Source organism: Pseudochaenichthys georgianus, chromosome 4, assembly GCF_902827115.2.
Source record: "Pseudochaenichthys georgianus chromosome 4, fPseGeo1.2, whole genome shotgun sequence".
Classification (NCBI taxonomy): Eukaryota; Metazoa; Chordata; class Actinopteri; order Perciformes; family Channichthyidae; genus Pseudochaenichthys; species Pseudochaenichthys georgianus.
Genome location: NC_047506.1, coordinates 26,601,817 through 26,629,354, shown reverse-complemented (window position 1 = coordinate 26,629,354; position 27,538 = coordinate 26,601,817). Strand labels below are relative to the sequence as shown.

General features: G+C 43.6%; 1 protein-coding gene across 1 annotated transcript in view; it reads right to left on the bottom strand.

Moving 5' to 3' along the window:
• bcar3 (BCAR3 adaptor protein, NSP family member) overlaps positions 1–27,538 on the bottom strand; it is a 57,582-nt gene that overhangs the window by 4,529 nt on the left and 25,515 nt on the right. The window contains exons 5-11 of the mRNA XM_034081859.1: positions 4,271–4,399; positions 3,395–3,520; positions 3,156–3,272; positions 2,116–2,348; positions 1,368–1,468; positions 1,124–1,249; positions 282–506 (exon numbers count right to left, since the gene is read on the bottom strand). Of these exons, the coding sequence (XP_033937750.1) occupies positions 282–506; positions 1,124–1,249; positions 1,368–1,468; positions 2,116–2,348; positions 3,156–3,272; positions 3,395–3,520; positions 4,271–4,399 (1,057 nt within the window). The remainder of the gene's footprint in view (positions 1–281; positions 507–1,123; positions 1,250–1,367; positions 1,469–2,115; positions 2,349–3,155; positions 3,273–3,394; positions 3,521–4,270; positions 4,400–27,538) is intronic.

The window sequence follows — 27,538 nt, the reverse complement described above, 5'->3', positions numbered from 1 at the left end:
TTCAAAAAGCTAATCTTGATATAGAAAATTCAACTGACTGAAAGCAATTTAAATAAATTAGGTTGAATAACTTGGATAATGAAAACAGTTCATTTATTAAAACAGAAATTAATAGTATAGCAATGTTTGATCAATTGAAGTATTTTGTAACTCTGTTTCAGACTACTATGTACGAGTGTGGCTCTTCATGTAGGACTATCTTTTCCTGATACGTTTACAAGTCTTTCCTTACACGCCGTGACTGACCAACTGTGGATGCATTTTACAAGAAATAAAGTTACCTCCGCTGCTCCATGTAGAACCATGAGTATCCACACCTGTGGAGTCCAGGGAAGGTGCAGTCAGCCTGGGGGAGGTGGAGGAGGCGTCTGTGAGGCTGGAGGAGATGGGGGGCGGTGCCAGAGGCTGCAGGGCGGGGGAGCGGGGCAGCCGGGCCAGGGACACCTTGCTGGGCTTTGGAGGAGGTTTGGGACACAGCTGGCTGTCTGAGCCCCGGATAGCCTGGCCTGTAAACACCAAATGATTGATCAGATATGTCTGCAACCAAATGTAATCAATCAAGGCAGTAAGCCTCTGTGTCTGTGTTAGAGACATTTGTTATTTCATTTCTGTGCCATGTAAAAGCAGTTTTTATATTATTCACTTTACTCTATTTGCCAAATTTGAATCAAACAACCAAAAAGTGCATAGAAGCATATGAGGACAGGGTTACATGTCATTTCCTATTTGCATACAAACAATGGCAGGAGCAAATAAGGATAGATTACACTGTGTGTGTGTGTGTGTGTGTGTGTGTGTGTGTGTGTGTGTGTGTGTGTGTGTGTGTGTGTGTGTGTGTGTGTGTGTGTGTGTGTGTGTGTGTGTGTGTGTGTGTGTGTGTGTGTGTGTGTGTGTGTGTGTGTGTGTGTGTGTGTGTGTGTGTGTGTGTGTGTGTGTGTGTGTGTGTTGGTTTTACAACAGATAATACATGCTGTTTGGACTTTATCTTCTAAACAAATATATATATATATATATATATATATATATATATATATAATGCATTGCAGAACATTTTTAAGGTTGTTTTTCTGTTGACAGTTTTGAAACAGATTTGTTTAACATTGGATTGTATCCCCCTACTGACCTGGCAGAAACTCTGCAGACCTCCGTGGGACTGAGGGGCTCAGCAACGGCTCACTGCCCGTCCGAAACACTGGAGACTTGGGGTTGGTGCCCGGCAGCAGAAGGTCAGGAGGCTGGGGTTTGGATCCTGGAGAAGTAGAGGAGGTTCCAGGAAGAGGAGGATAAAGGTAAAAGGTCAGAAAACAGAAAATAATGCCAATATTGTTCTGTGTCTCATACTAAGGTCACATTTTACTTTCACTTACCGAGAGGCAGGTAGCTTTCTGATTGGTGTGCCTTCAGTGGGTGTCGCCTCTCTGGGACCTGATTGAGACTCGCTGGTTGGCTGCCACAGCGATCCTTCAACCTGAGTTAGAAAGGGAACGCCAAAAAAAATCAAAGCTATTCCAAAGAAAGGTTTAGGAATAAAGAAATAGCTACATCATTGAAAAGGAAGCAAAGAAAGAAGACCTTGACATAAAAAATGTTCTTGTTCTTTTCCTTTCTCTTTGTTTTTCTTTCTACCTTGTTTTTCTTTTGGTCTCTTTACTCGGACAGACATTGAGTCATTACATTAAGCTCAGTGTACTCGTGAAATAACACACTTCTGATCCTTATAGCAGAAAAGTCATACACCATGTCTTTATTTATAGAGGGCTTTTGATACATATGGAACATGTCCTATATACAGCCCACTTCCTGGATAAAGAATGTAAACAGAACAAGGGTACATGTTAAATGTCCAAAAACAGGAAGGGGTTTAAGGGGTTTATTTAAGTCTTTCCCGAGAGTGCGAGAGAGAGAGAGAAACAGAGAGAAAATATTACTTTAGTAAAGGTAAGTGTACATTAATCAAATATAGCCGACAGTATGTTAGTTGGTCTGCAGCCTACTACCCACTTTAAATATGAGGTTTGTGTTATTTGGAACTCAGGGATTACACATGTTCTGTAGGTGATCATCTAAACACATCAATCATGCCACAATGTGTTTTTCTTCCAGGTGTGTACCAACCTGAGCTGGCTGCCTCGGCTCGTGCAGTTGTCCCGGCAGTGTGTGCTGTCCTGCGTGGTGGGTGCATTGTCCTGTGTGTGTCCGTTGGTGATGTTGAGGCTGAGGCGCTTCTGGTTACGTTTCTCCTGCGATATGATCGTCTCTCGGTGATGGCTGGACAACCCGTACTTCTCCTCCAAACAGCGCAGCGGCAGAGCTCTGTTGATTGGCTGGAAAATAATGGCTCCAACCACCTTAAATGCAGGGAAAGAAGAAGACATAAAGTAAACTCAAGTTGTTTTTTTATTCTTTTTATGAAAGTAGAGTATTACATTGCTTACGTTGTACATTTTCTTTCCGATCATGACTTAATCTTCGGATGGCATTTGACACCCAGTCTATGTAAACATTAGAAGGTAGTACCAGAGGTGGGAGAAGTACTCAGCTCTTGTACTTAAATAAAAGTTCTAAAGTTCCACAAGTACCAAAATGTAGGAATACTTTGTGACAACTAAATGTCCTGCATTCAAAAATGTTTCTCAAGTAAAGGTACAGAGTATTACCATCAAAATATATAAAAATGTACTCATTATGCCAACTGTGCCTTTTCAGGATAATATATATTATATGTTTTCATTATAATTATTGATGCACTGAAGTGCTATCAAAGCTGGTAAAGGTGCAGCTAGTTTTAATTATGTATGGTAGCTTGTGAATTTACTCCAGGTGTAACTAAAGTCTGATTTAACTGTTGATTATATTTCACAACATTAATCTAAATCTGCAAAGTATAGGAAAGTATTAAATAAATGTAGTGGAGTACACAATTTACCTCTGAATTGTAGTGGAGTAGAAGTACAAAGAAAAATGTAAATACTTAAGTAAAGTATAAGTCCCTCAAAATGTTACTTAAGTACAGTACATGAGTAAATGTACTGAGTTACTTTACACCACTGGGTAGTACATGTAACGTTTGTATACTTCTAACAACTGTGTCAAAGAACTATTGAATATGTTTTCCATTACAAGAGTACATGTTTAAAATACTTGATGGAGCCCACCTGGGAGACAGACTTCCTGTTGCCAACATAGTATCTTATGAGTGCAGGGATGTTGTCGAACCCCTCCCTCTCCAGCCGGTACTCCACCCTGGAGTAGGCTTCGTTCAACATTACCACCTGAAGGTGACGTGTTCAAATGTGATTCATTTATTAGTTAGTATTCTGTGGATTTACAACTTTTTATTAATACATAAGGTAATCTTTGCGTATTTTATATGAAATCATACACATGGCTTTACCTTCTTATTGATTTTAAAGTGCTGGGCAGAATTTCGCCACTGGCAGGTGAGGACATAACTTCCTGGGCTTGACAGCGAATCACGCATCAGAAAGTCTCCGTCACGCTGAACCAAGTTTTCTGCAACCTGGAAGAATGCAATAGATTACATTTGGCATTGGACACACAAGCAAATTCACAAGCTACCTTACACACACACACACACACACACACACACACACACACACACACACACACACACACACACACACACACACACACACACACACACACACACACACACACACACACACACACACACACACACACACACACACACACACACACACACACACACACACACACACACACACACACACACACACACACACACACACACACACACACACACACACACACACACACACACACACACACACACACACACACACACAGAGACACAGTAACAGTAACAGACTTTAACTAAGGAAGTGTTTGTATAGTATATAATGGTAGTTTAGTTTAGCCAAAGGAAGCAGCTTATTAAAAATGATTACATCTCAGAGCTGGCTTTCAGGGGGAACACACAATCTGTCACACACACACACACGCGCACACACGCGCACACACACACACACACACACACACACACACACACACACACACACACACACACACACACACAGCAACAGACTGAGCCTTTTATACACTGACCTTATGCTATAACCCCGGCTCTGCTGCTGAGGCCACTATTTAAGTTATACTCTTTCTGTAAGCGCTGTGTGTGCAGTATGGCAGACTGATAATAGGCGATCAGGTTCAACACGTTTTTAACCGGGCTTTTAAAGGGAGGGACTCGTGACTCAGATTTGTGAGTGTGTGTGTGTGTGTGTGTTACCTGTCTGGGTATCGCTCCGTGGTACCATGCATGACTTCTCGGCTCCTCGCAGTTCATCTTTAGTTCTTCCTCCAGCTCTCTGCGAAGTTTCTCCGAAGGACAGTCCACGATGAACTGATCCCTGGAAAACTGTTATGAAAAAATAATTAACTAATTAATTTAGTGGCAGATTTCCATAGAAAACACACATACACATGGGTCATAGTATGTATTCATCTGTCCAAAGCTTGGATATGCTTATTTCAAAAGTGTCAAATATAGACAATGCATTTAGGTGGTTGTAGCTGACACATGAAAATATCATAAAGCATCAACAGTTCCTCATTCAATTAAACAAACAGGGATGAAGCCAAAGCTCCAAGGCACAGCAATAACAAAAAGTACTTCCTGTATACCAGTGACCATGGAAAAATGAAAAATAATTTAAGTGAAAGTGGGATTCATTTTATTTTTGAAGTGAAATTAAAAGCAAATATGTACTTGTGTACATATGTACACACAGTAAATCACTGTGTATCAGTGGTTTCCAACATGTTTTGCACTCCAACCCCTTAAAATGTGCATATTTTGAAAAATGTATGATAAAAGACACATATTAACAACTGTAACTGTCACTTTTCTTTGCTGTTAATCCTCTTATTTCCCCTTAGATGTATCAAGTTTGTTGTAGCAGCAGCAACAACCAGACAACAACAATAATTTAGTCTCAATGCTCAAGCCAAAGCTACAGCTAATGTTCAGCACCAGAAACCAGCAGATTTTTCAAAAAGAAAGATATTTTATTGCGTAGCCCAAAATGACTCATTATTTTATATTCTGTGAAACTGACAACATATCCTTAAAACCTAATAGATTGAAGGTCACCTAAGACAGATAGAGTAAAAAAAAGCTAAGGTACAAAGACAGGCAGCATTAATAATTCTAAGTTATTTAGAAACCTGTCAGATTTTCACACGATCTGCAGTTTAATACTGACAGTGAACACAGAAAGTCAAGAGAACTGAAACGAGACAGAACAATCTGGGAACATGCTGACAGGTTGCAGTGCCAGCACAACCACCTGCACACACACACACACACACACACACACACACACACACACACACACACACACACACACACACACACACACAGCGAGTCCCCACACGTGACTGTGTAAACAGATTTAGGTCCCCACAAGTATAGTAATGCTAGGCCACACACACACACACACACACACACACACACACACACACACACACACACACACACACACACACACACACACACACACACACACACACACACACACACACACACACACACACACACACACACACACACACACACACACACACACACACACACACACACACACACACACACACACACACACACCAATCAACTTACATGACAGCTGCTCGGTCTCTGCATGTCTTCAATTGCCTCCTATCCTCAAATACACACTTCATATCAAACTCATACACAGTTCATATTTTAGAATCACACAGCTCACTTTCAAACACACACAACATTTCTCCGACAACATGCTCACACGCACTCTCTCTCTGTATCTCTCTCTGTCTTCTGTGATCTTCTCTTCTTGGCTTTCCATCCCCACCCAACCGCCCGGACCTGCCTCTGTACACACCCTCACCTGACGTACATAAACACACTCACACCACACACACACACACACTCAAGTGACGCAAACACTTCCTTGAAATTGCCCTGGGACTTAACAGTGAGTAGTTAAGTTAAATGTACTGTATAACTTGTATTGGCTTTTTTTCTGAAGTCAGTTTGGTCCATTATGTAAACATATATATATATATATTTGTGACACATATTGACATATATACTTTTTTAAGCGTCCAGATACCTAAACGACATAATATATAGTTTTCCAAGACTCTAAAAAAATAAATATATAAAAATTAAATACATGTTTCAAAAAGCAGCAACATTTTAATTGATAGCCAAAGAGCTCAAGGGAAACTGGAAGATGGTTTAAATGTAGGTGCACAGCTTCATGGTGTATGCTTTTTACAGGTCCACGTGCTGGTGCAAAGAGACCTTTCAAATATCAACGCCTCAAAGATCCTCTGAAGAAGAGTTCGATCCACACAGCTTACACACACACACACACGCACACGCACACACACACACACACACACACACACACACACACACACACACACACACACACACACACACACACACACACACACACACACACACACACACACACACACACACACACACACACACACACACACACACACACACACACACTCAAAGGAATTATTGAACCATGTACTTGAAATTGGAAATATGTCTAAAAGCTTTCCCATGAAATTGAAACCTTAACCCTTTCATCTATATCCCCTTTCTCTCCTTCTGTGGCTCCTCTCCCCTCTTTTTTCATATGTTCTGCCTCTCTCTAAAGACATTACGAGAGACCCCTCTGCCTCCATACGTGACAGGAAACCAGCGTATCTTATTACAGCTTTTACGCAACACAAGAAAGAGTAGAACAGAACAGGCTCTGCGTCACAATGCCCTGATTCTGTGTGTCTGTGGTCTCAAACAGTGACACCAACCACTGCAGCCTGCATTTGAGTTCTTATGAACTGTGTGTGTGTGTTTTGTTGTAATTTTACAACATTTATGGAGATGTACACCATGTGCAATCAAAGCTACATTCACTAATTACAACTAATCCTTTAATTAAATGTGGGTATTTTAGTTAATATCAATTATCTTCTATCATGCATAGTATAAAAGGGTTGATAGGTAATTGCCAACCTTTTTTGTGTGGTATGTTCCGACATTATTCTGATTTAGGGAAGGAGGCCTTCTTAAAGTTTTGATTCATTTTCACTTTTTTCATTCTCTGAGCACGAGATAAAATCAGTAAGTCACACCCACTAACGCATTGTCAGGGCAGCACGTTGTTCCTGTTGTACGGGCGTTACACAACACATGTACCTGAGATAAGCTAAACCTGATCAACGGAAAACATTGCTGCTTTGACTTCACTTGATATGGCTCATGTTGAAGCTCTGGTAAACATCCTCATGATTATAGTCACATCTGAGATCATATCCATTACAGCAATAAAGTCCTTTTACACCTGCAGCCACAAGGCCAGCAGCACTGATGAGTGCTGTAGTAATCAAGGATGCTTTGAAGGAATGACACAAGGATGCATGGAAGGAGGAAATGGATGGAGCTGATGTAGCTGCGGAAGTATGAACAGGAGAACTGAGCGAGAATCATATGAGTAAAGACAGATGGAGGGAGGGAAGAGGGAGAGATGGAAGGAGCAAGGGAGAGATAGACATGGTGTATGGAAGTGACTGGCTTTTAATAAAACCCTGCAATATGATGTCATCCTCAGAGAGCAGCTGCGTTTATACTGTACCACTCATGGAGCTCCACACAGCAGAAACAGCACCAGCCTTCCTTCATCCTTAATCCCTTTCCTCTCACCTCCCATCTTCTTCTTCTCTCAGTAAGTACACGTAGACACGTTTCCTTATTGAGCCATAAAGACCGACACCTTCATGAGTGAATGACTATAGATAAAGTCACACATCTCCAGTGACATTGAGCTTCAGTGCACGTCATCCTCCTGTGGAACTGACTGATGCGTTATAACTCTGACTGAATGATCTTCTGGAGGTGAAGGAGAGTGTTGAGGTGGGAAGGAACCATGTATTGAATATGCGTATATTTACTGTACTGAAGTAATGTATTTTAGAGGAATTTGTGCTGAGTATTTGCATTTTTGGCTTTTGTACTGAATTTCTATTCTAATTAAAATATGTTGCTTTAATACAATTGTATAGTACCAATCTGCCCCCTTATATAGAATCTATTAGTAATATATATTAGGGCTGCTCGATTATGGCAAAAATCATAATCTCGATTATTTGGGTCAATAATTGATATCACGATTCTTAAAGACGATTATCCATTTACTTTGAAAACATCAATTTATTGAAATAAAAAAAGGTGTAGTATGTTTTTAACAATTGATTACCCTGAACTTTAAGTATAATTCCATTGAAAAACCAATACAAAAAATAATATATATAAACATTTTTAAATAAATAATAATACAAAATTCAAATAAAAAAATCGTTTTATTTCGATTATGTTGATTTCATAATCGTTGCAAGCCAAAATCGTAATTGCGATTAATATACGATTAATTGAGCAGCCCTAATATATACAAAACAAACATATAATAAATGGTTTAATTAAGTGTTAATGAATAATTGTCAACAAAAAAAATTATATTTAAAAACACCTGCTATCGGATCATGACAACATCGTTTTGCATTATGAACAATGCATTTACTGTAAATAGATTCTTAAAATGATAAATGCTAAATATGTTCCATTTAGTGTGAGACATGCTTATATAAGATATTAGTAAATATATCGTAATCTAAACTGTGACATTTAGGGATCTATAAAGAACAGCCTTGTTTGTAAAATGTAAATACATTTAAAAAAAGAGAGGACACTGTCAGTAATGTGGCTTGACTGCACCTATTCTGTATGCTGCTTTAGAAAAAAAGCCAAATAATTAAATGTAAACATACAGAAATAATAATCTCTAAAGTTATAGCTGAATCTGTGTAAAATGATCCGTATGGAGCAGTGTTTGGGTCCACAGGCAGCAGTATTAATATGAATTGTCAAGGGAAGATGAATATGATACATTCAGGGATTAGCACAGGACCTTTTGAAACTGTCATCAGCTCTCAACTTCAATATAATGTCTGAAAACAATGACATGCCATAATGTGCTCAAAACTAAAGCATGGCCATTTTTAACATTCAAAAAAACAAAGGGTAATATTCAGGAGGATTTCCACAATGATTGGATTTCCTTTGGATTTCCTGGATCAAAGTAATATCTTGAAATGTTTCCGTGTATACGGTAGGAGATGATGGTGGGGTCAAAACCGGGGCTTTTGTTCGCCGTGATAACCCCAGTGCAAGCTGGCTTTGACCAATCAGAAGCAGCGGACAGCTCCGTAAACTGATTGTTCTTTGAGTCCAGCGAGGTGAGGATAAATAACCTTTAAGCATTATAACTCTGATCCTCATCATCTCATACAAGCGTGTATGCATGCACAGAGTAACAGACGTTATAATCCCTGTTTTGTGCAAATCCTAAATGTAATGTATTTTGGAAAAAAACACATACAGTAACCTTTAACAGTAACACGATTGACCCACGGTGGGTGCGCAACATCATTGATTTAATCTGAGAATGTGCAGCCTGATAAATAACAAAAGAACTTTAAAGCCAAAACCAAGTGGCCACAAAAACACACTTTTAAATGACATGAGATATTTTCCCCCAGTACAGGACAGATTCATAATTTAATAAGTAAAGAAAAACCTTTTGATGTTGCATCATTAATCAGCAAAAAGCTCCATCTCCACCACACATGACAGGTTTTGCAGTAAATTCATTTACATTCAGCTTTTAGTTTGAAAGATAATAAGGGCATGGAAGCACTGCTTCTGTCTTTAACCTTTGACTGGAAGGGGCGTTTTAAAGCGTTAGAACATAATAATGAAAGATAATAACGCTCTCTCTGAATCTTTTGATTTTAAGATCTGGACATTTTGGCACCATGATCACACGGTCCCCACCTTTCCTGTTTACTCACAAATAAATAGATGCTTCTTCCTGTGTTTGGGCCAGGGGACATCTAACTGGTCGGACTGGGACATCTACAGAGGGGTCATTATCAGTGCCATCTCTAAAATGCATCCGGTGTGTGAGTCTAGGCTTTTTATATTGTATTCAGGATTTATTTGAATATCCCTACATTGAACACCAAGACAGGTTCATCTAGTTTAAATTCTCAAAACGTATTTTCAATCCTTTTATGGTTAAAAAAAATGAAGGTAAATTGGGGGAAAACGCTGCCCGAAGATAATCGAGAAGCACCCTTTCCCACCATTAGGTTTCCCAGCTGTCAGCTGTTCTGGAGACAAGTCTCACCAAAACTATCCGCTGAACTCATCTGTGGTGATAAACTTGAGGCGAAAAAAAACCACGGTTATTTAAACCGTTTAAACCAATTTTTTACGATGTTGTATTTTAGTGTTGCCTCTGTGTTTAGTGTCCTGTCTGTCTGTAACTTTGTGTGGTAGTGTTACCACTGAACAGGTCTCTCTTGAAAATGAGACCTTGTGTCTCAATGAGATTTTACACCTGTATAAATAAAGGCTAAATAAAAAAATGAAATACATTTTTTTTAATTGCTTAATTTTAAGGTAGAAAGTGTCATGTTATCATGCAGTTTGTTGAGTGGCTACTATAATCTATAGCCAACCACTGTCAAGTTCTTTGTTTCACACCTCACTTTTTATAGCTCAACAGGCACTGACCTAATACACACTTTGAGAATTGACTAGAACACCAACTGCAGATAAAGCCTTACCTCTTAAAATAATAACAGACCCCACTGCTCCTGTGTTTGAATGGGAGCAAATCTCTACAGCAAAGTTTACAAAATCAAATGTAACATCTTCACAGAGGAGGTGTTGCAGCTGCATAGCAATATTTACTGTATGATTTTTAATTGTCAAGCTGATTTACTTTTAATATTTAACTGTATTGTTGCTTTAACTATTGGCTTCAAAGTGTATGTACCTAACAAGTGTCAAGACCTTAGTATTTGTGTTTGTTTTACTTCCTGTGTTTTCCCTCCTGTGCCTGATTGTCTGATTGTGTTCACCTGCTGCCCAGCTGTGTCTTGTCTTGTGTCTTGCACCCTTGTGTGTATTGAGTCGAGTCTGCCCCAGTGTTCTCTGTCAGTTTGACATCGTTCCCATGCATGGCTCCCTGGTTTGTACATGTTTAGTTTTTCTTTCTTAGAGATTTCTTTCTTTTTTTAGAAACTACTTGACATATTATTTTGTACTGCTCGTTGGTCCGCCTTCCTGCCTCACTTGCGGCTTTCACACCAGCGCTTTTCAGTTTCTAGCTCCGAGCGGGAGCTTTTCTGGTTCAGCTCCGGTTTCCCTTTTCAGCTCCTGCTCTGTGCACACCGCCCACTGGCGCCCCAGAGCTGCCCTTGCTGCGTCATGACGTCACCGTTTACATCGCTGATTTGCCCCCCAACGGCAGCCATTACGGCAGCTCACAATAACAACAACAACTGCGTCGGGTCGATGATCGTGTTGCTTTTAATCACACGAAGCCAGAATAAATTGAATAACGACTTCTCCAACCTTATACTTTTCTCCAGAGTGCCGTGGTTCATTGTTTATTAATGTGTTTCTGCAGCATTTACCGACCGCTGCAGTGCTGCTCTTCCACGGAGTGTATTCTCCCGTTAGCTCCCGGTTAGCTCACACTGCAGCGGCCGCTCTAAAGTATTCACTGTCCGACTCACACAAGCAGCTGATGCATATCCCCAGTTCCCCTTAGCCTAAGTGAATGTGTGTCAGTCTGAATTGACACTGTTTGGCATCACAACGCTGTTATGAAAGTTTCTCTGGTATAAAACGGGTGATGTTAGCATAGCAACCGAAGCTAAACTGACTACTTGCATCCGATAGCTGCAATAATACAAAACAACACGTCTGCCTCTCTCCACAATGATCGATAACAGTGAACGGATGGTCAAAGTAAGGTACAAATAAACAGAATCACACGAAGCCTGGTTAGTGTTGCCTGACTTTATAAAGTGTGTTTATAGGCACTACTGCTTGTAGGCAGGCATAACAGTCGACCCATGGGAGGTGGGTTTAGTTTCCTGCACGCCTCGACGTAAGAGAGACGTAAGCGACGTCACCTCTTAGCTCCAAAGCTCTTGCCTCTGGACCGACAATTTTTTGGAGCTGGAAATGAAGCGGATTCCGGAGCTAAGAGCCGGCGCAGCTCCGGTGTGAACTGGAAAACCCGGCGCTTTTCAGGCTCTAGCTCCGAGCCGGAGCTGAAAAGGCGCTGGTGTGAAAGGGGCAACTGTGACAACAAGGCTGATTTAAATCTGGATCCAGACTCATATCTTTACAACTGAGCCTTGGAGATGAAGTGCTCGGCTGTAGCTTCAGCTTTAGCGATCCTTTTGAGATTCCCACGAAAAGTAAATACACACAATGATTAACTCAAAAAAAGGTGCACTGAATCCCTGGACTCTTTGGATACAATTGGAGGAGTTTTCACTTTTAATACCTTGTGGTCTAAAGTGAAAACACTCTTAGGCTATCTGTAATTCCTTTTCATTTTATAGAGAGAGCAACATAAGCTCATACTGCAGAAAAGACAATTATGGTAGAAGCAGCTTTTCAACATGTTACTGTACATTTGTTTTATTTTGTATCACATGTTGTGTCCCAAGAGTGACACGTGTAATCTGGATGTATAGAGTCACTGTGCTGCGAAGATTTGGATTAAAATGACATTAACATAAAAGATAATCTGCTCAATCCCTATATGTTCCCTGTGTCAATAATTGTTTTATATGGTTATGGATTCAAACGGGTCTCCCATGACTACAGTAAAAGTTTGTTTTGATACAGAGAAACAAGAGGCTTGCTCTTTATGGTTTAATGGCGACCTCCCAAAGAGACAGATGGAGAAGATAAAGAGGGTAGAGAGAATGGAATAAAACCCCAGGGTTTTTGGATTCAACAGTAAAGACATGAAGAGGACACAAATAGAATGATAAGGAGCGAGTGTGTTTGGGGGAAGATGTACAAACAAAGAGGAAGGATGGAGGAAAGGCAGTGCTCGAGGGACAGAGAGGATGAGAGGACACCAACACAGACACATGCAGATAACAAGTTCAAATCCCATAACGACCCATGTTACCAGATGTACTCACTGTGTAAAGAAACCAATACAATTAAGGGGAACCCAGACAAATGGAGTATGCGCAGTTTCTGTGGAATTGTACAGTAGATGTTCAACATTAATTGTTCTGACTATATTAAGGACTTCTCACCCATGTTGGCTTATAGTTGAGCCAATTGAGTTGAGTTTAATCATCAAAGTGCTCAGAAAAACACACAATGTGGACAGCTACAATTACATGAAAATTGGGCAGTCAATTGATGATGAATGTGTCATGACTCCAAATACAAATTATTTTACAACAAGAGTCAGTGTTGGCTAAAAAGCAAACCAGACATGTATCCAGATTGTGTGTATTGTAAATTACTAATGTGTAGTGGTGTATATTATTCTATTACCATATTTATCAAACGTAATTACACTGCACCAGCACAACCCAACAAAGAACAATGAAAAAGGCAAAAGCTCTAAGCTCTGATGTACTATGTAAAATTGCATCCTGCCTATCAAATAAAAAAAGCATGAATGAATGTTGCTGCTGGAAGGTAGTTCCTACGTCTATTATGTTTAACTTGAATTTGGTCATGGTTGAAAAAAATAAAATAATCGTCAACTATTGATTGTCTTATTGGTGCATTTGTATGTTTGAGTATAGATTGTATTCCCTTTTCCTTGACTAATACATGCGTAATGTCTTAAATGACTTAAAGCTAAAGAGCACTTAAGCAAAGTCGCACAAAATGAAATGAAACAAAACTGCAAACATGATGGTCATCTGTCTGACTGTGGACAGGATGCGATCACTCTACTCTTCCAGATTCACATTGCATATTGTAATGGCATCCAAGCTTTCCTCTTGCCACGATAGAGCGGCGTTGACGACACGCAATCCAAAACAATAAGCAACCGAAGGTTTTCAGTCAAAAAATATGTAATTTATTTACAAAAAGGTATTGACTTAAATAGTCTCAAATTAACAAATCTTCAAACAATATTTCGGCGATATGCTTTCCTATATAAACTAAACTATACTTTGTGTGCAGTCAAATTTGCAACACTAATCTCTGTCTGCAATTTGCGGTCGAAAAACTGTTCCGCTCCCCGTCTCATCAGGTCTCCGAGCACGCCGGCTGTCCTCAATTACCTCACTTAAATACTCACCGGAAGGTACAAGGAAACAGATCCTATTTACGATATAAAATTAACAATCATTTCATCATAACATATTCACCATGGCAATATAAATCATTTTCCATCATTAAATCATTTATCCAATTATCACCTGAAATAATAACTTTGTGGCTCTAACATACCGGTAGCAAAACAATTAATACATTATAATAGAGCCAAAAAACAAGCAGTTACTCAAAATGTAACCGTCATCAATATACAATCATTGTCATAGTTCATAGTCCAATGTTTGTGTGTGTGTGTGTGTGTGTGTGTGTGTGTGTGTGTGTGTGTGTGTGTGTGTGTGTGTGTGTGTGTGTGTGTGTGTGTGTGTGTGTGTGTGTGTGTGTGTGTGTGTGTGTGTGTGTGTGTGTGTGTGTGTGTGTGTGTGTGTGTGTGTGTGTGTGTGTGTGTGTGTGTGATACTGGGTGTCAGAGGTTACTAGCACATGACACCTTGTGTTCAATCAACTGCTTCCAGAAGCAGGCAGAGTTTGTCAATTGGTCACTGTAAGGTGCTACTCTTGGTTTTCACCAAGACACTTCGGACAAGCCCTTTGGACCCTGACAGTGTCTTTATCACCCGGCCCAGTTGCCAGGAATGTCTTGGTGCAGTGTTATCCACGATGACGACGAGATCATTGGGGCGAAGGTTCCGTTTGGGGTTGTGCCATTTGACTCGCTGTTGCATGGTTGGGAGATATTCTCTTATCCATCTCCTCCAGAAGAGATCTGCCAGGTATTGTGCCTGTCTCCATCTCCTCCGTGAGTACAAGTCCTCCTTGTGAAAGAGTAATGCATTTTGAATCTTGTGTTGATTCAGGTCTTTAAGAGCAGCTCTCAGCTCTTTCTGTGCTCCCACAAAGTTTGTGCCGTTTTCGGTCCTGATGCTTGTCACTTGCCCTCTGCGACATATGAATCTGCGCAAAGCATTGATGCAGGAGTCAGTGTCCAATGAGCTTGAAACTTCCAGATGTATGGCACGACTCACAAGGCAGGTGAAGATCACTCCCCAACGTTTTACATTTGCTCTGCCTCGTTTAACCTCCAGGGGTCCAAAGAAGTCAATACCAACATGAGTAAAGGGTGGTAGATCTGGAGACACCCGATCCTCTGGGAGGTCAGCCATGTTCTGCTCTCCAACTGTGGCTAGCATTCTTCGGCAGAAAACACAGGCTCTGATTATCTTTCTGGCTGCCGAGTTAGCACGAGGCAACCAGAATCTTTGATTTAGTCTTGAGAGCATGTGGCTTCTCCCCGAGTGTCCAATCTGCTGATGGATGTGGCCCAGGATCAGTTTGGATACAGTAGAGTCTCTGGGCAGGATAATGGGGTTCTTCAGATCCATTGGCATTGCTGATTTGCTTACTCGTCCTCCCATTCATGCATGCCTTCAACTAAGATTGGGTCCAGCTTCCTGATAGAGCTGCTTGCTCTTACTTGCCTTCCCTTCTCCAAAAGTGCAAGTTCCTGAGAGAAGTGACGTCTTTGCTCAGAGTGAATTATTGACCTTTCAGCTTCTCTAATGTCCTCCACAAACAGATGCTGTGATCCAAATGTCAACTTTAGCTTGTTCATTTTGTCCTTTAAGGATTTCAAAAGAGTCCAATCTGGGGCAAGGTCAGCCTTTGCAGATTTCCTTCTTTGATTTAGCAGAAGAAGAATTCCCCTTAATTTAAGTATCCAAGCAACCCCTCTCTGCAGTCTGCTCCATGATGAGTAATACTCAAACAGTTTGCTGGTTGGGTTGGTTTCGTGGACACTCAAACTGTTAACTGCTACGTCCTTTCTAACCTCTGGGTCCTCTGATGGAATGAGGCCCAGGTTCTTAGGTGTTTTTGGCCAATATTCCTTTTCCTTTTCCAGATACTTAGGTCCTGTTATCCACCTTGATGTCTTTAGAAAGTCTTCTACATGCAGCCCACGGGACGCGTCGTCGGCAGGGTTGTCTATGGAGCTCACATGCCTCCACTGCTTCTCCTGAGACAGGTCCTTGATCACTGAAACTCTGTTTGCCACAAATGTGTGATATCGTTTAGTCTGGTTGCTGATGTATCCGACGACAGAGGTGCTATCTGTCCAGAAGGTTGAGTCGTTGAGGTCCACTTTAAGCTCCCTTTTCAACATCCTGTCCACCTTTACTGCAAGTGTTGCTGCAGTAAGCTCCAATCTAGGAATAGTGATCTGCTTGAGTGGAGTCACTCTGGATTTTCCCAAAATAAATGAAACATGGACCCTTCCCATACTGTTTGTAAAGCGAAGATAGCTGGTGGTGCCGTAACCGTTTTCGCTTGCGTCACAGAAGTGATGAAGCTCTGCAGTCCTGATTGGTCCAAAGTTCTCAGGTTTCATACACCTGTCCACTTGGAATCTGCTAAGCTGCTCCAACTCTGTGATCCATTTCTGCCATTGTTTTGAGTATTCTTCTGGGATGGTTTCATCCCATCCACACTTTATCCTGCATAGCTCTTGGAGGATCTGCCTGGCTTTAAGGATAAATGGGGAGAGGAATCCTAATGGGACGTAGATGGAACTGACTGTAGAGAGGATCCCTCTCCTGGTAAGAGCTCTGTTTTTGATATTGACTTTGAATATGAAGGAGTCTTTCTCTGTATCCCATTTGATTCCAAGTGCTCTTTCAATTGGCAGGTTTTCCCTGTCAAAGTCCAGATCCTTGAATAGCTTTGCTCTGTGATGCTCAGGTATACTTGCAAGCACTTCACGGTTGTTACAGACCCATTTGGTCAATGAGAAACCTCCTTTGGCGCATGCGTCTCTGAGTCTCTGATAAGCTTAATAACTTGTTCAACTGTGGCCACTGATTTGAGGCAATCATCAACGTAAAAGTTGTAATTGATTGTTTCAGTTACCTCTTCGTCGTACTTGAAGCTGTTGTCTTCTGCCACTTGTCTGAGAGCATAGTTAGCAATGCTAGGTGAGGACACAGCGCCAAAGAGGTGGACCTTCATTCTATATGCCTCCAATGCATTTTTAGTGTCTCCATCTGGCCTCCACAGAAACCTAAGGAAGTCTTTGTGCTCTCTCTGGACTTGCACTTGATAGAACATTGCCTCGATGTCCCCCATGAAAGCAATTTGTTCTTGGCGGAATCTAAGCAGAACTCCAATGAGAGTGTTCGCCAGGTCTGGACCTTGGAGAAGTTCCTTGTTAAGAGATGTGCCTTTGCATGATGCAGTGCAGTCAAACACAACTCTAAGTTTGCGCTTTTGTTGATGGTAAACACCGTGGTGAGGTATGTACCATATCTGTCCATCATTCCTTTTAAGCTGTTCTGGTGGCACTCTCTCTGCATAACCCCTTTTTAACACATCCTCCATGAATGTTTTGTATTCCATGGCATATTCTGCATCCCTCTTAAACCTCTTTAGGAGATTTAGAGTACGTTGTTTTACCATTTCGTGGTTGTCAGGCATAACTATGTCCTTTTTTCGAAAAGGCAAGGGTAGATGATAGTGTCCATCCTTGAGTTCTACGGAGCTTGATGCTATCTCCATGAACCTTTTGTCTTCCCCTGACATTTCCTTCTTCTCTTCATAATCTTTTTCCGAGAAGTCCTGATTGTATTGCGTGATGAGGAGATCATTCAGGTTGGCTACTGATATTCTGTTGACCATTGTGACCACAGGTCCGGATTCCACAGCAGTACAAGCATTGAGTGGTCCATTCACCACCCTTCCAAACACTGTCCTGACTGCATATGGTCCATTTCCTTGACTTATTATTATGTCCCAAGGTTCCATTGCCTTAGGAACATCAACTCCTATTAGAAGCTCTATGTCAGCATCAATTTCTTTCAGCTGTATGTCACTTAGATAAGGCTATCTTTCCAGATCCTTTTGGGTAGGTACATTTTCTTTTGAGACAGGAATCTTACTCTGGGGAGTTTAGATGGTTTAGATGGCAGTACTTACATTGACATTGACATTTAGATGGCAGTACTTACATTGACCTACCTCAGGTGTACACCTGAGGTAGGTCAATGTAAGTACTGCCATCTAAATGTCCTATCTCCAATCCTTTGAGTTCGTAACTCTTTACAAGTCGTTCCTGACCCATTGTTTCGTAGAACGACTGTCGTTTTTCGTGCTTTGGGATTCAGCTGTCTCATTAGATTCTCTGTGCAGAATGACGCTGAACAGCCGGGATCAAGAAAAGCATAGGTTGGGATAAACTTATCTCCTTTGTGAACCTTGACTCGAACAGGCACTATGGCTAGGGCACAATCCCTACCGGCCCCAGTGGTGGCTTCACCAGCCGAGACAAGTGCACTGTTGACCATGTTTTTCTTTATCCCGGCACATCTTAACAGCCAGTGTCAAAATGGTCCAGGATGCACAGACCTGATCATCTCCTGGCTGATCTACAGAGGGACAAACCCCGTCACCTCTGCCTGCTATGCTGCTCGCCCCATCCTATCAACTAAAGGGCATTCATACAGCTCCCTGACGTCATGAAGCAGCGTCACAAGTTAGTAATATCATCATGAGGAATATCATCCTGTCAGCCAGCACTAGTTATGGATCAAGCCAGCTGTATCTCACACACACACACACACACACACACACACACACACACACACACACACACACACACACACACACACACACACACACACACACACACACACACACACACACACACACACACACACACACACACACACACACACACACACACACACACACACACACACACACACACACACACACACACACACACACACACACACACACACACACACACACACACACACACACACACACACACACACACACACACACACACACACACACACACACACAGTCGGTCATTTATGAGAGCGTCTGGTCCGAGTAATAAAAGCCCAGTGTTCAGCTCACAGAGAGAGTGAGGCATAGAGGAGGACTATTCAGAGTGATTAGATTTAGCTCAGACTAAAGTGTTCCCATGCACTCTTTAAAAAAAATGTATACAGTGCAGTGTGGGATTTTGTCTTTTTATTGTGCCTTTTTCTAATGTGTCATTGTGAGATTGTGAGCCATGACAAGTACACCTGGATGAAATCTAGAAAGGATTTTAATCCACTCAAAACGCACAGAAAACACTTGAATATGATAAGGCAGAAATAAAGTCTGCAGCATGAAGAGCTGCATACAAAACCTTCATGTGCTCTTGCAAACATGCTTGCCATAAAGTTCCCACACATTACACAACATTGTAGACTTGCTCACACACACTCTCCTTTCTCTCACCTTTGCAGAGATGACAGAGTTCTTGTGGTAGAAGCAACACAGAGCTGCTGTCAGGTTCTTGAGGTTGCATCGCTCCGACATCCTTGTTAGCTTTTCTTAAATTCAAAGACAGTAAAGCTACCTGCAGTCTTCACCTGTAGACACTATGCAGCTCTCGTCACCCTATCTACACGCACACAGCCTAATCACTGTCAAGTCCATTAACAATTCCCAATGGCTTCTTCCAAGAAAAACTTCCATCACAGAGTTACAAAAACGAAACTGGACTAAACTATTTGAAGTGTAGTTGTAGGTGATGTAAATAAAGTAGAGTAAAGTCAGATTCTGCAGCTCCCAACACCCCCATCAGCATCTCCACTGTTGTAATCCCTCTCCTCCACAGTCCCCTGCAGAGTGAGCCCTCCACTTCACTCAGCTCCGGAGATCCTTTCTCACACATTGGCCCCGCCCCCATAGCTCCATATATGAAAGAGAGAAGGACCAATGTGGTCTGCTGTCAGCCAATGATATGTGTTTTAACTGGGAGTGGCTCACAGGCAAAGTCTCTAGAGATGAAAACACATGAATGGAAGAATATATAATCAGGGGTGCACATAACTTTTTTGCCCTGGTTCTCAAAGGAGCTGGAGATGTTGCTTGGTGCTCATCCTTAAAATGAAATAAACCGTAACTTTTGAGGGGGTCTTGACTTTATTTGCCAGACACACGACACTAAACACACATGCAGAGGTGAACACAGAACACACATGCAGAGGTGAACACAAGACAACATTAGCACGACCAGTAATCCTACAAGCTGTCATCACTACCCTCCTGACTGTTCTCCTCACTGTCTTCCTCTCTGTCAGACATGGTAGCTGATGATGTAGGCCTACTTCTTTCTCTCTGGTTGAGTCTGCGATTAGCTGCTTGCATCCACAAGTCTGGGTTTGGGTCGAAAGTCTCTGTTGTCATCTTAGACAAGTGGATGTAATCAAATAAGTATGTGAACATAACCAATAACCTATCATAGCCAATAACAAATTAATGTAACTTATTTTATTTATGTTGTTCATTCATATCTTATTTTACCTTAACATTTATTTATTTATGCATTTTTTTTTATCTCTCCAGTTTTAAAGGATATTTTGGTTACTGTCCTATAGTATACATTGGAATGATTTCAAACCTGTTATCCCAATAATTATAAAGGAGTGCCTTGGAAATATGTGTTTACATAAATTGTGACCATACCGTTTGAACTTTGACTAAAGTGAACTATCTAAACACTCAGAGTCCTTTACCTCACTGAGCTAGTTATCAGCCTCTCAGTCTGACTGGAGAGGACTCTTCTTCTTATATCCGTTAAAGCAGCTAGCACCAGATTCTAATAACAACAGCGCCGGTACTGGTGCACCCTCCCTCTCTCCCTAGCTCACTCGCCCTTTGGCTGTGAGCTGCGGGCGCCAGATAAGCCAACATCCCCCATTTTCATCACTTACGGCGCCCATCGTACAGGGCAAATGAAACGTGTAACCGGGGTGAAAAGGGTGTTACATTTACTTAATTATGAATGTTGTTACATCAAGGCCGAAAATGTGGATGTGCACCAACGGTCAAAAATGTTTTTTTCCCTCCCAGAACTGCCAGTGCAGCGCCTCCCAGATCTGGCGCCCTAGGCGAACATCTATAACGCCAGTGCTACGTGCCGACCCTGAGTTCATATGCAACTTGCAAATATATTTCTCTCTCTCTTCTATTTTCTCTCTCCTCTCTTCTCTCTTTTCTCTCTCCCTCTCTCTCTCTCAATGTTGGTACGCAAATGCGCCTTTTTTCAAATGACACGCTCTTTTTTTGGCGCAGGTGAGCATGCGCACCTGCGCACCAGTTATGTGCAGCCCTGTATATAATACATAATATGTACAACTAAATACATAGTTAATATATTGCCTGACCTACATTTAATTTTCTGTGACAATTGTTTATCCTGGTTTTAGATAGTTTGCATATTGGGATAAAAAATAACCATAAAATGTCCTAGTATTGTGAAACATCTACATTTTTCAAAGCATAAGTTGATATATTCAATAGTTTTGGGTTTGTCCAACCAGCAGTAAAAACCCAAAGTTGTTCAAGTAAGATTAATTTTATTCATATTTGAGAAGCTGAAACTATAGGTTACTTACGTAACCGCAGCCTCAGAGTAACATGAAGTGAGATGTCTCACTATGGGATGCGCCTCAACGCGTATGCAAACAGAAGCATCAATCTCATTACGCCAATCCTGATTGGCTGGTGATCTTGATGTCTACGTCAGGGAATCCACCCACCCTTTAAGTAGCTTGTGCTACGACGCAGCGTCATTCAAAATAAGCACCTCTTCTCGCTTCGCCTTAGCAAGAAGGGCCGTCTGGTGAGACATCTCACTTCATGTTACTCTGAGGACTGGGGTTACGTAAGTAACCTATAGTTCTCATTCATAACACTCCGTTCGATGTCTCACTATGGGATATTGAAACTCCCGTATTGCTAGACATGCTTATCTCGAAAATCACCAAAACAACCAGAACTTAACAGGTAGAACCCTATCTCAACACGGGGCCCAGCACTGCGCGGGCCACACTTGGAGCAGAGAAATCTAGCCTGTAAAAGCGGACAAAAGTGAGCGGTGAGGACCAGCTCGCTGCTGCACAAATGTCTTGGATGGAAACACCCTTGAACAAAGCCCAGGATGTAGCCAGTCCACGAGTAGAATGAGCACGCAGGCCCGTTGGTGCCTGCAAACCCTGACTCGTATAAGCCAGAGCAATCGCTTCCACAATCCAGTGGGAGAGCCGTTGCCTGGTAACGGGCTTGCCCTTATGAGGGTTAGCCCAGGATACAAAGAGTTGGTCATTGCATCGAAACTCTTTTGACCTGTCCATATAGGTGCGTAAAGCACGGACTGGGCACAGCAAATTCGGCCGCTGTTCCTCAGAGGAACACAGTGGCGGAGGAAATGCCTCAATGTCAATGGGGGTACATGAGCCAACCACCTTAGGTACAAAGGCAGGGTTGGGCTTCAGCAACACTCTCGTTTGCCCTGGGGCAAACTGAGTGCATGAAGGATGTACAGAGAGCGCATGAATGTCACTGACTCGCATGGCAGATCTATGCCAGAGCCAGTAACAGCACTGTCTTGAGTGACAGGTGTTTCATGTCAGCTTCTTCCAGGGGTTCAAATGCAGGTCGAGTGAGCCCATCTAAAACCACTGCCAAGTCCCATAAGAGCACCAGTGACCTGGAAACAGGGAGGAGCCTGCGAGCCCCTTTTATAAAACGGCAGACCAAGGGATGTTGGCTAGCCGTCTTTCCCTCAAAGCCCACATGGCATGCAGCAATAGCAGTCAGGTACACTTTGATCGTAGAGAAAGCTCCGTGTTTATTAATCAGGTCCTGTAGAAATGATAGAATCACCCCGACAGGACATTGAAAAGAGATGTGTCCTTTTGAAGGCACCACTCCACTTACAGTCATAGAGGGACCTGGTGGAGGAAGCTCTTGTGTTTATCACCTTCTGAGGGAGTCCCACTGTATTCAGGTTATACCACTCACGGGCCAGGCCTATAGTGCCAAGCGCTCTGGGTGTGGGTGAAAAATCGCCCCACCCCCCCCGCCTGAGACAGTATGTCCCTGCGTAGTGGGAGCTGCCACGGCTGCCCGCACAGCAGCTGATATATCTCCGCCAGCCAGTACATTGCAGGCCAGTGTGGAGCTATTAGGATCAGTGTGTGGCGTTGTTCTCTCACTCTGGCCAGAGTTGGGGGTATCAGAGCCAGGGGTGGGAACGCGTACAGAAGGACCGGAGGCCAAACGTACGCGAGTGCGTCCACGCCTAACGGTGCGTTTAAATCGCGCATTGAAAAGAACAGCTGACATTGAGCGTTTTCTTTTGATGCGAACAGATCCACCGCGGCCCGGCCGTAACGCACCCACAGCTGACTCACAATTATTGGATGTAGAGTCCAGTCTGCATACAGTGGTGCACCTCTGGACAGCAGATCCGCCCCGAGGTTCATCACTCCTGGTACGTGCCTCGCTCTCAGAGAGAGGAGACGTCCGCCGCTCCATAAGATCAGTTTGTGTGCCAGCATGTGTAACTGGAGAGAACGCAAACCCCCTTGGCGGTTTATATATGATATTGTGGTCGTGTTGTCTGTCCTCACGAGGACATGATGTCCTCTGAGAAAAGGCAGAAAGCGTTTCAGGGTGAGGAACACCGCTAAAAGCTCCAGATAATTTATGTGTGACCGTTGGAGGTCTCTGCTCCAGAGACCCCTCACAGGTCGACCTTCGTATATACCCCCCCAGCCCGTCAGACATGCGTCTGTGGTGACCACCTTCCGCGATAGGACAGCACCCATAGGCACGCCCCGTACTAGAAAAGTCGGGTGCAGCCAGTGGCGCAGTGCCATTATGCATTTCATAGTGACCATCACTCTCCGCGCGCCATGACGCACAGGGTCCAGTCTGAGGGCAGCTACCCAGCACTGAAACTCCCTCATGTGTAAGCGTCCCAGTCGTACCACCAGGACGGCTGACGCCATGAGCCCCAGTAACCACAGACATGATCTGAAGAGAACATATTTGCGTGGCTGGAAATGAGCGAGGCAAGCCCTGAAGGCTTTCACTCTCTCTGCTGACAGGCGGGCTGTAAAGGGCACCGAATTCAGGCGTAGGCCCAGGAAGAGTACAGTCTGGGCTGGGGACAACATGCTCTTTTCTGTGTTTATTACGAAACCCAGGTCGAGCAGGTGTTTTACGCGGACATTTGTCTGCGTAATAGCCTCTTTCTCCGACGGTGCGAGAAGGAGCCAATCGTCCAGATAAGTTGCCAGGCGAATACCCTGTTGTCTTAACGGGGCTATCGCGGCTTCCATACACCGTACAAACACTCGTGGCCTGAGAGACAGACCGAAGGGACGTACTCTGTACTCGTAACAGACACCCTGAAAGGCAAACCTCAGATATTTCCTGTGAGGATAATATACTGGGATGGGGAAATACGCATCTTTCAGGTCGACTGATGTGAACCAATCGTTTTGGCGCACGAGACACAACAGAGATGTGTGAGTGAGCATTCTGAATTTGTATCTTTTGAGATATTTGTTCAGAGCCGAATTCCATCCCTCCCCGTTTGGGAACGAGGAAATACTTGGAATAAAAGCCGCTCTGACTCTGTTCGGAGGGTATTATAGATATAGCCTTCTTGTCTAGTAGCGAGAGGATCTCTTGCTCTAGAACATGGGCCGACTCTCCCCGGGCTTGCGAATGCAAAATGCCCGAAAAGTGAGGGGGGGTGACAGCGAATTGGAGTCTGTAACCCCGTGTTATTGTCTTGAAAACCCAAGCAGAATCTGTGAGCATCCTCCACTTTTCGCTTCTCAAAGCGAGTGGAGATGTCACATCTCTGTCGTCTGCCCTCTGTGTCTTTTTTTGTTGTGTTATGGGGCCCTCTAGTGTCTGAACACGGTGGTACCCCAGGTTGACAACCCCAGGTTGACAACCCCAGGTTGACAACCCCGGTCGACACTGCGCATGCGTGTGGCGGTGATGCCTTCACAGCCCCGTCCATCGCCCGCCTTCTGAGAGAGGTAGCAGCCACTCTTAGAAGGGGGGTAGACGTCAGACTGTTTATTGTTTGTATTGTCTTTATTTTCATTTTTATTGACTGCGTCCTTGGCTTTAAGCCTGGAAACGACAGTGGGAAATTATTTATTAAAAGACAATAGTGATGACATGTGTTTGTGTGACTTAAACGAGCAGCGTAGCTTGCTGTCGTTGATGTTAAGTCCATTTCCCTCATGGCGCGAACTCGAGGATGACGTTCTGACATCACTCGAGGCGGCGGGAAGATGGGGGCATGGTGGCACCCCGGAATCACATGAGCATCTAACACTGGAACGTGTTCTGAGCTGGAGAACAGGGAACTTCCAGCTCCTTTATCGAGGAGAGAGGAGGCTGTTAGGCTGCCCTCTTCTTCTCCCTCGTCTGGTGGCTGAAAGTCTAGGCCGGCTTTGCCTGAGCGGCTGCTGCCGGAACCGGATACTTTCTTGGCCAGCTCGTCCTCGCCTCATGTCTTCTTCGAAGCTAGAGCGGAGCCAAATATGCCCTCGGGAACAATAGGCATGTCCAAGACGTCCTCTTTTTCCCGGTCTGGAAGGTTCGTCAGGGTAAGCCACCAGGCTCTCTCCTGTACCACCATTATCCCCAGTGCTTTGCCCGTGGCTTGGACTGCACAGCGCTGCACACGGAGGCAAATGTCCGTGATCGCTGCGATTTCGTCCCACACGGCAGGCTCAGGTTTGATCGTCATGTCTTCGCAGAGTTCCGCCTGGTAGGCGGTCAGCAGCGAGGAGACGTTGAGCGCCCTGGCGGACAAAGCTGCGGCTTTATAGGCTCGTTCGGTCATTGCTGACTGGAAGCGGTCTGCCTTTGCCGGTAGCGTGGGGTTCCTGCTCGGTGCTGAAGCCAGCCGCGGTTGGAGGTGGGCTGCCACCAGCGGTTCCATGGGCGCCATTCGGAGCAGGCCGAGCTTCTCCATGCCGACACAGTCCAAAGAGGAGGCCCCCCGGATTTGGGCCTTGTTGCTGAAAAGGCGGTCTCTCCACGAGACCGACACCTCGTCCAGCATCTCTGGAAAGACTGGGAGAAGCTGCTTCCTCATCCTCGCTGCTTGGGGCAAGTTCTTCCCCTCGTAGCGAGATCTGGAGGTCTCCTTGGCCACTTCAGGCCAGGGGATGTCCAGGCGTTGGCACACGGTCTGCAAGTCCATACTGAAGCAGGGCGAAGCTGGTGTGCTTTCGCTGGGGGAGCGGACATCGCCTCCGGTTTGGCAGCCTGGGCAAATGAAACAAAGATGTTATCTTCGTGCTCATCCGAGTCGGATAAGAGGAACTCAGAGGCATCCTCTTCATCCTCCTCCATATAATCCAGCTGTAGGACATCCTCCGCGGGTGGAACCACGGTGAGGTCCAGTTGGGAGCCCCAGCTTGACACAGCGCGGGGCTCCGCTCTCGCGGCTTTTGCCGCCACCGGGCCCCAGCCTGACAGGGCGCGGGGCTCCGCGCCACCATGTCCTGGCCGGCGAATCAACGGACATGAAGGGGATATAGATAGCTTCCTGGGCGTGTTCCAGCCCAAGGCAGGACGAGCAGACCTGCTGTGAGTCCGTGCCCGAGATCCTAAACCCGCAGCCTCCGAGCCTCCGACTCCTCTGGTGTGAGGGAGAGAAGGGTCCATCCTCGTTTGCCGGGGTGTCGGCGCGGAGGGACAAGCTAGTAACAGGTATGTTACCGAAAAAAATCCAACCTTATCGTTATTCCGAAAGGAAAAAACGACGGGGTAGATTTTTCTTTAAAAAATATTAACTGGTGTGTTAATATCTTTCTTATCTCCGTCTCCTCTGGTGTGAGGGAGAGAAGAGTCCGTCCCCGCTCGCCGTGGTGTCGGCGCGGAGGGATAAACTAGCAACAGGTATATTACTGTTTGAAGAAAAAAATAAAACCTTACCGTTATTTCGAAAGAAAAAACGGCGGGGCAGATTACAATATTAACTGGTGTGTTCATATTTGTTCAATTCTTCTGCAAAGCAAAAAAGTAACCGGCAAGCGCCCGTCGACCGAATGTTAGCTTGGGTTCAGTCTGTGGACCGTTAAGCTAGCCCGGCTACTGATATTCGTGATGTGCTCTGAAGCGAGAAGAGGTGTTTGAATGACGCTGCGAACGTAGCGCAAGCTACTTAAAGGGTGGGTGGATTCCCTGACGTAGACGTCAAGATCACCAGCCAATCAGGATTGGCGTAATGAGATTGATGCTTCTGTTTGCATACGCGTTGAGGCGCATCCCATAGTGAGACATCGAACGGAGTGTTATGAATGAGAACTGGAGATTTCTTTTGTTGCATTTTTACTTTAAAAAGAAAAGTGATTAATCAACGGAAAATAAATGTTCCGTCCTTAATTTGTTCTTTTTTTATTCCAGTCTTATCCTTCTAACAATCATTGCTGTG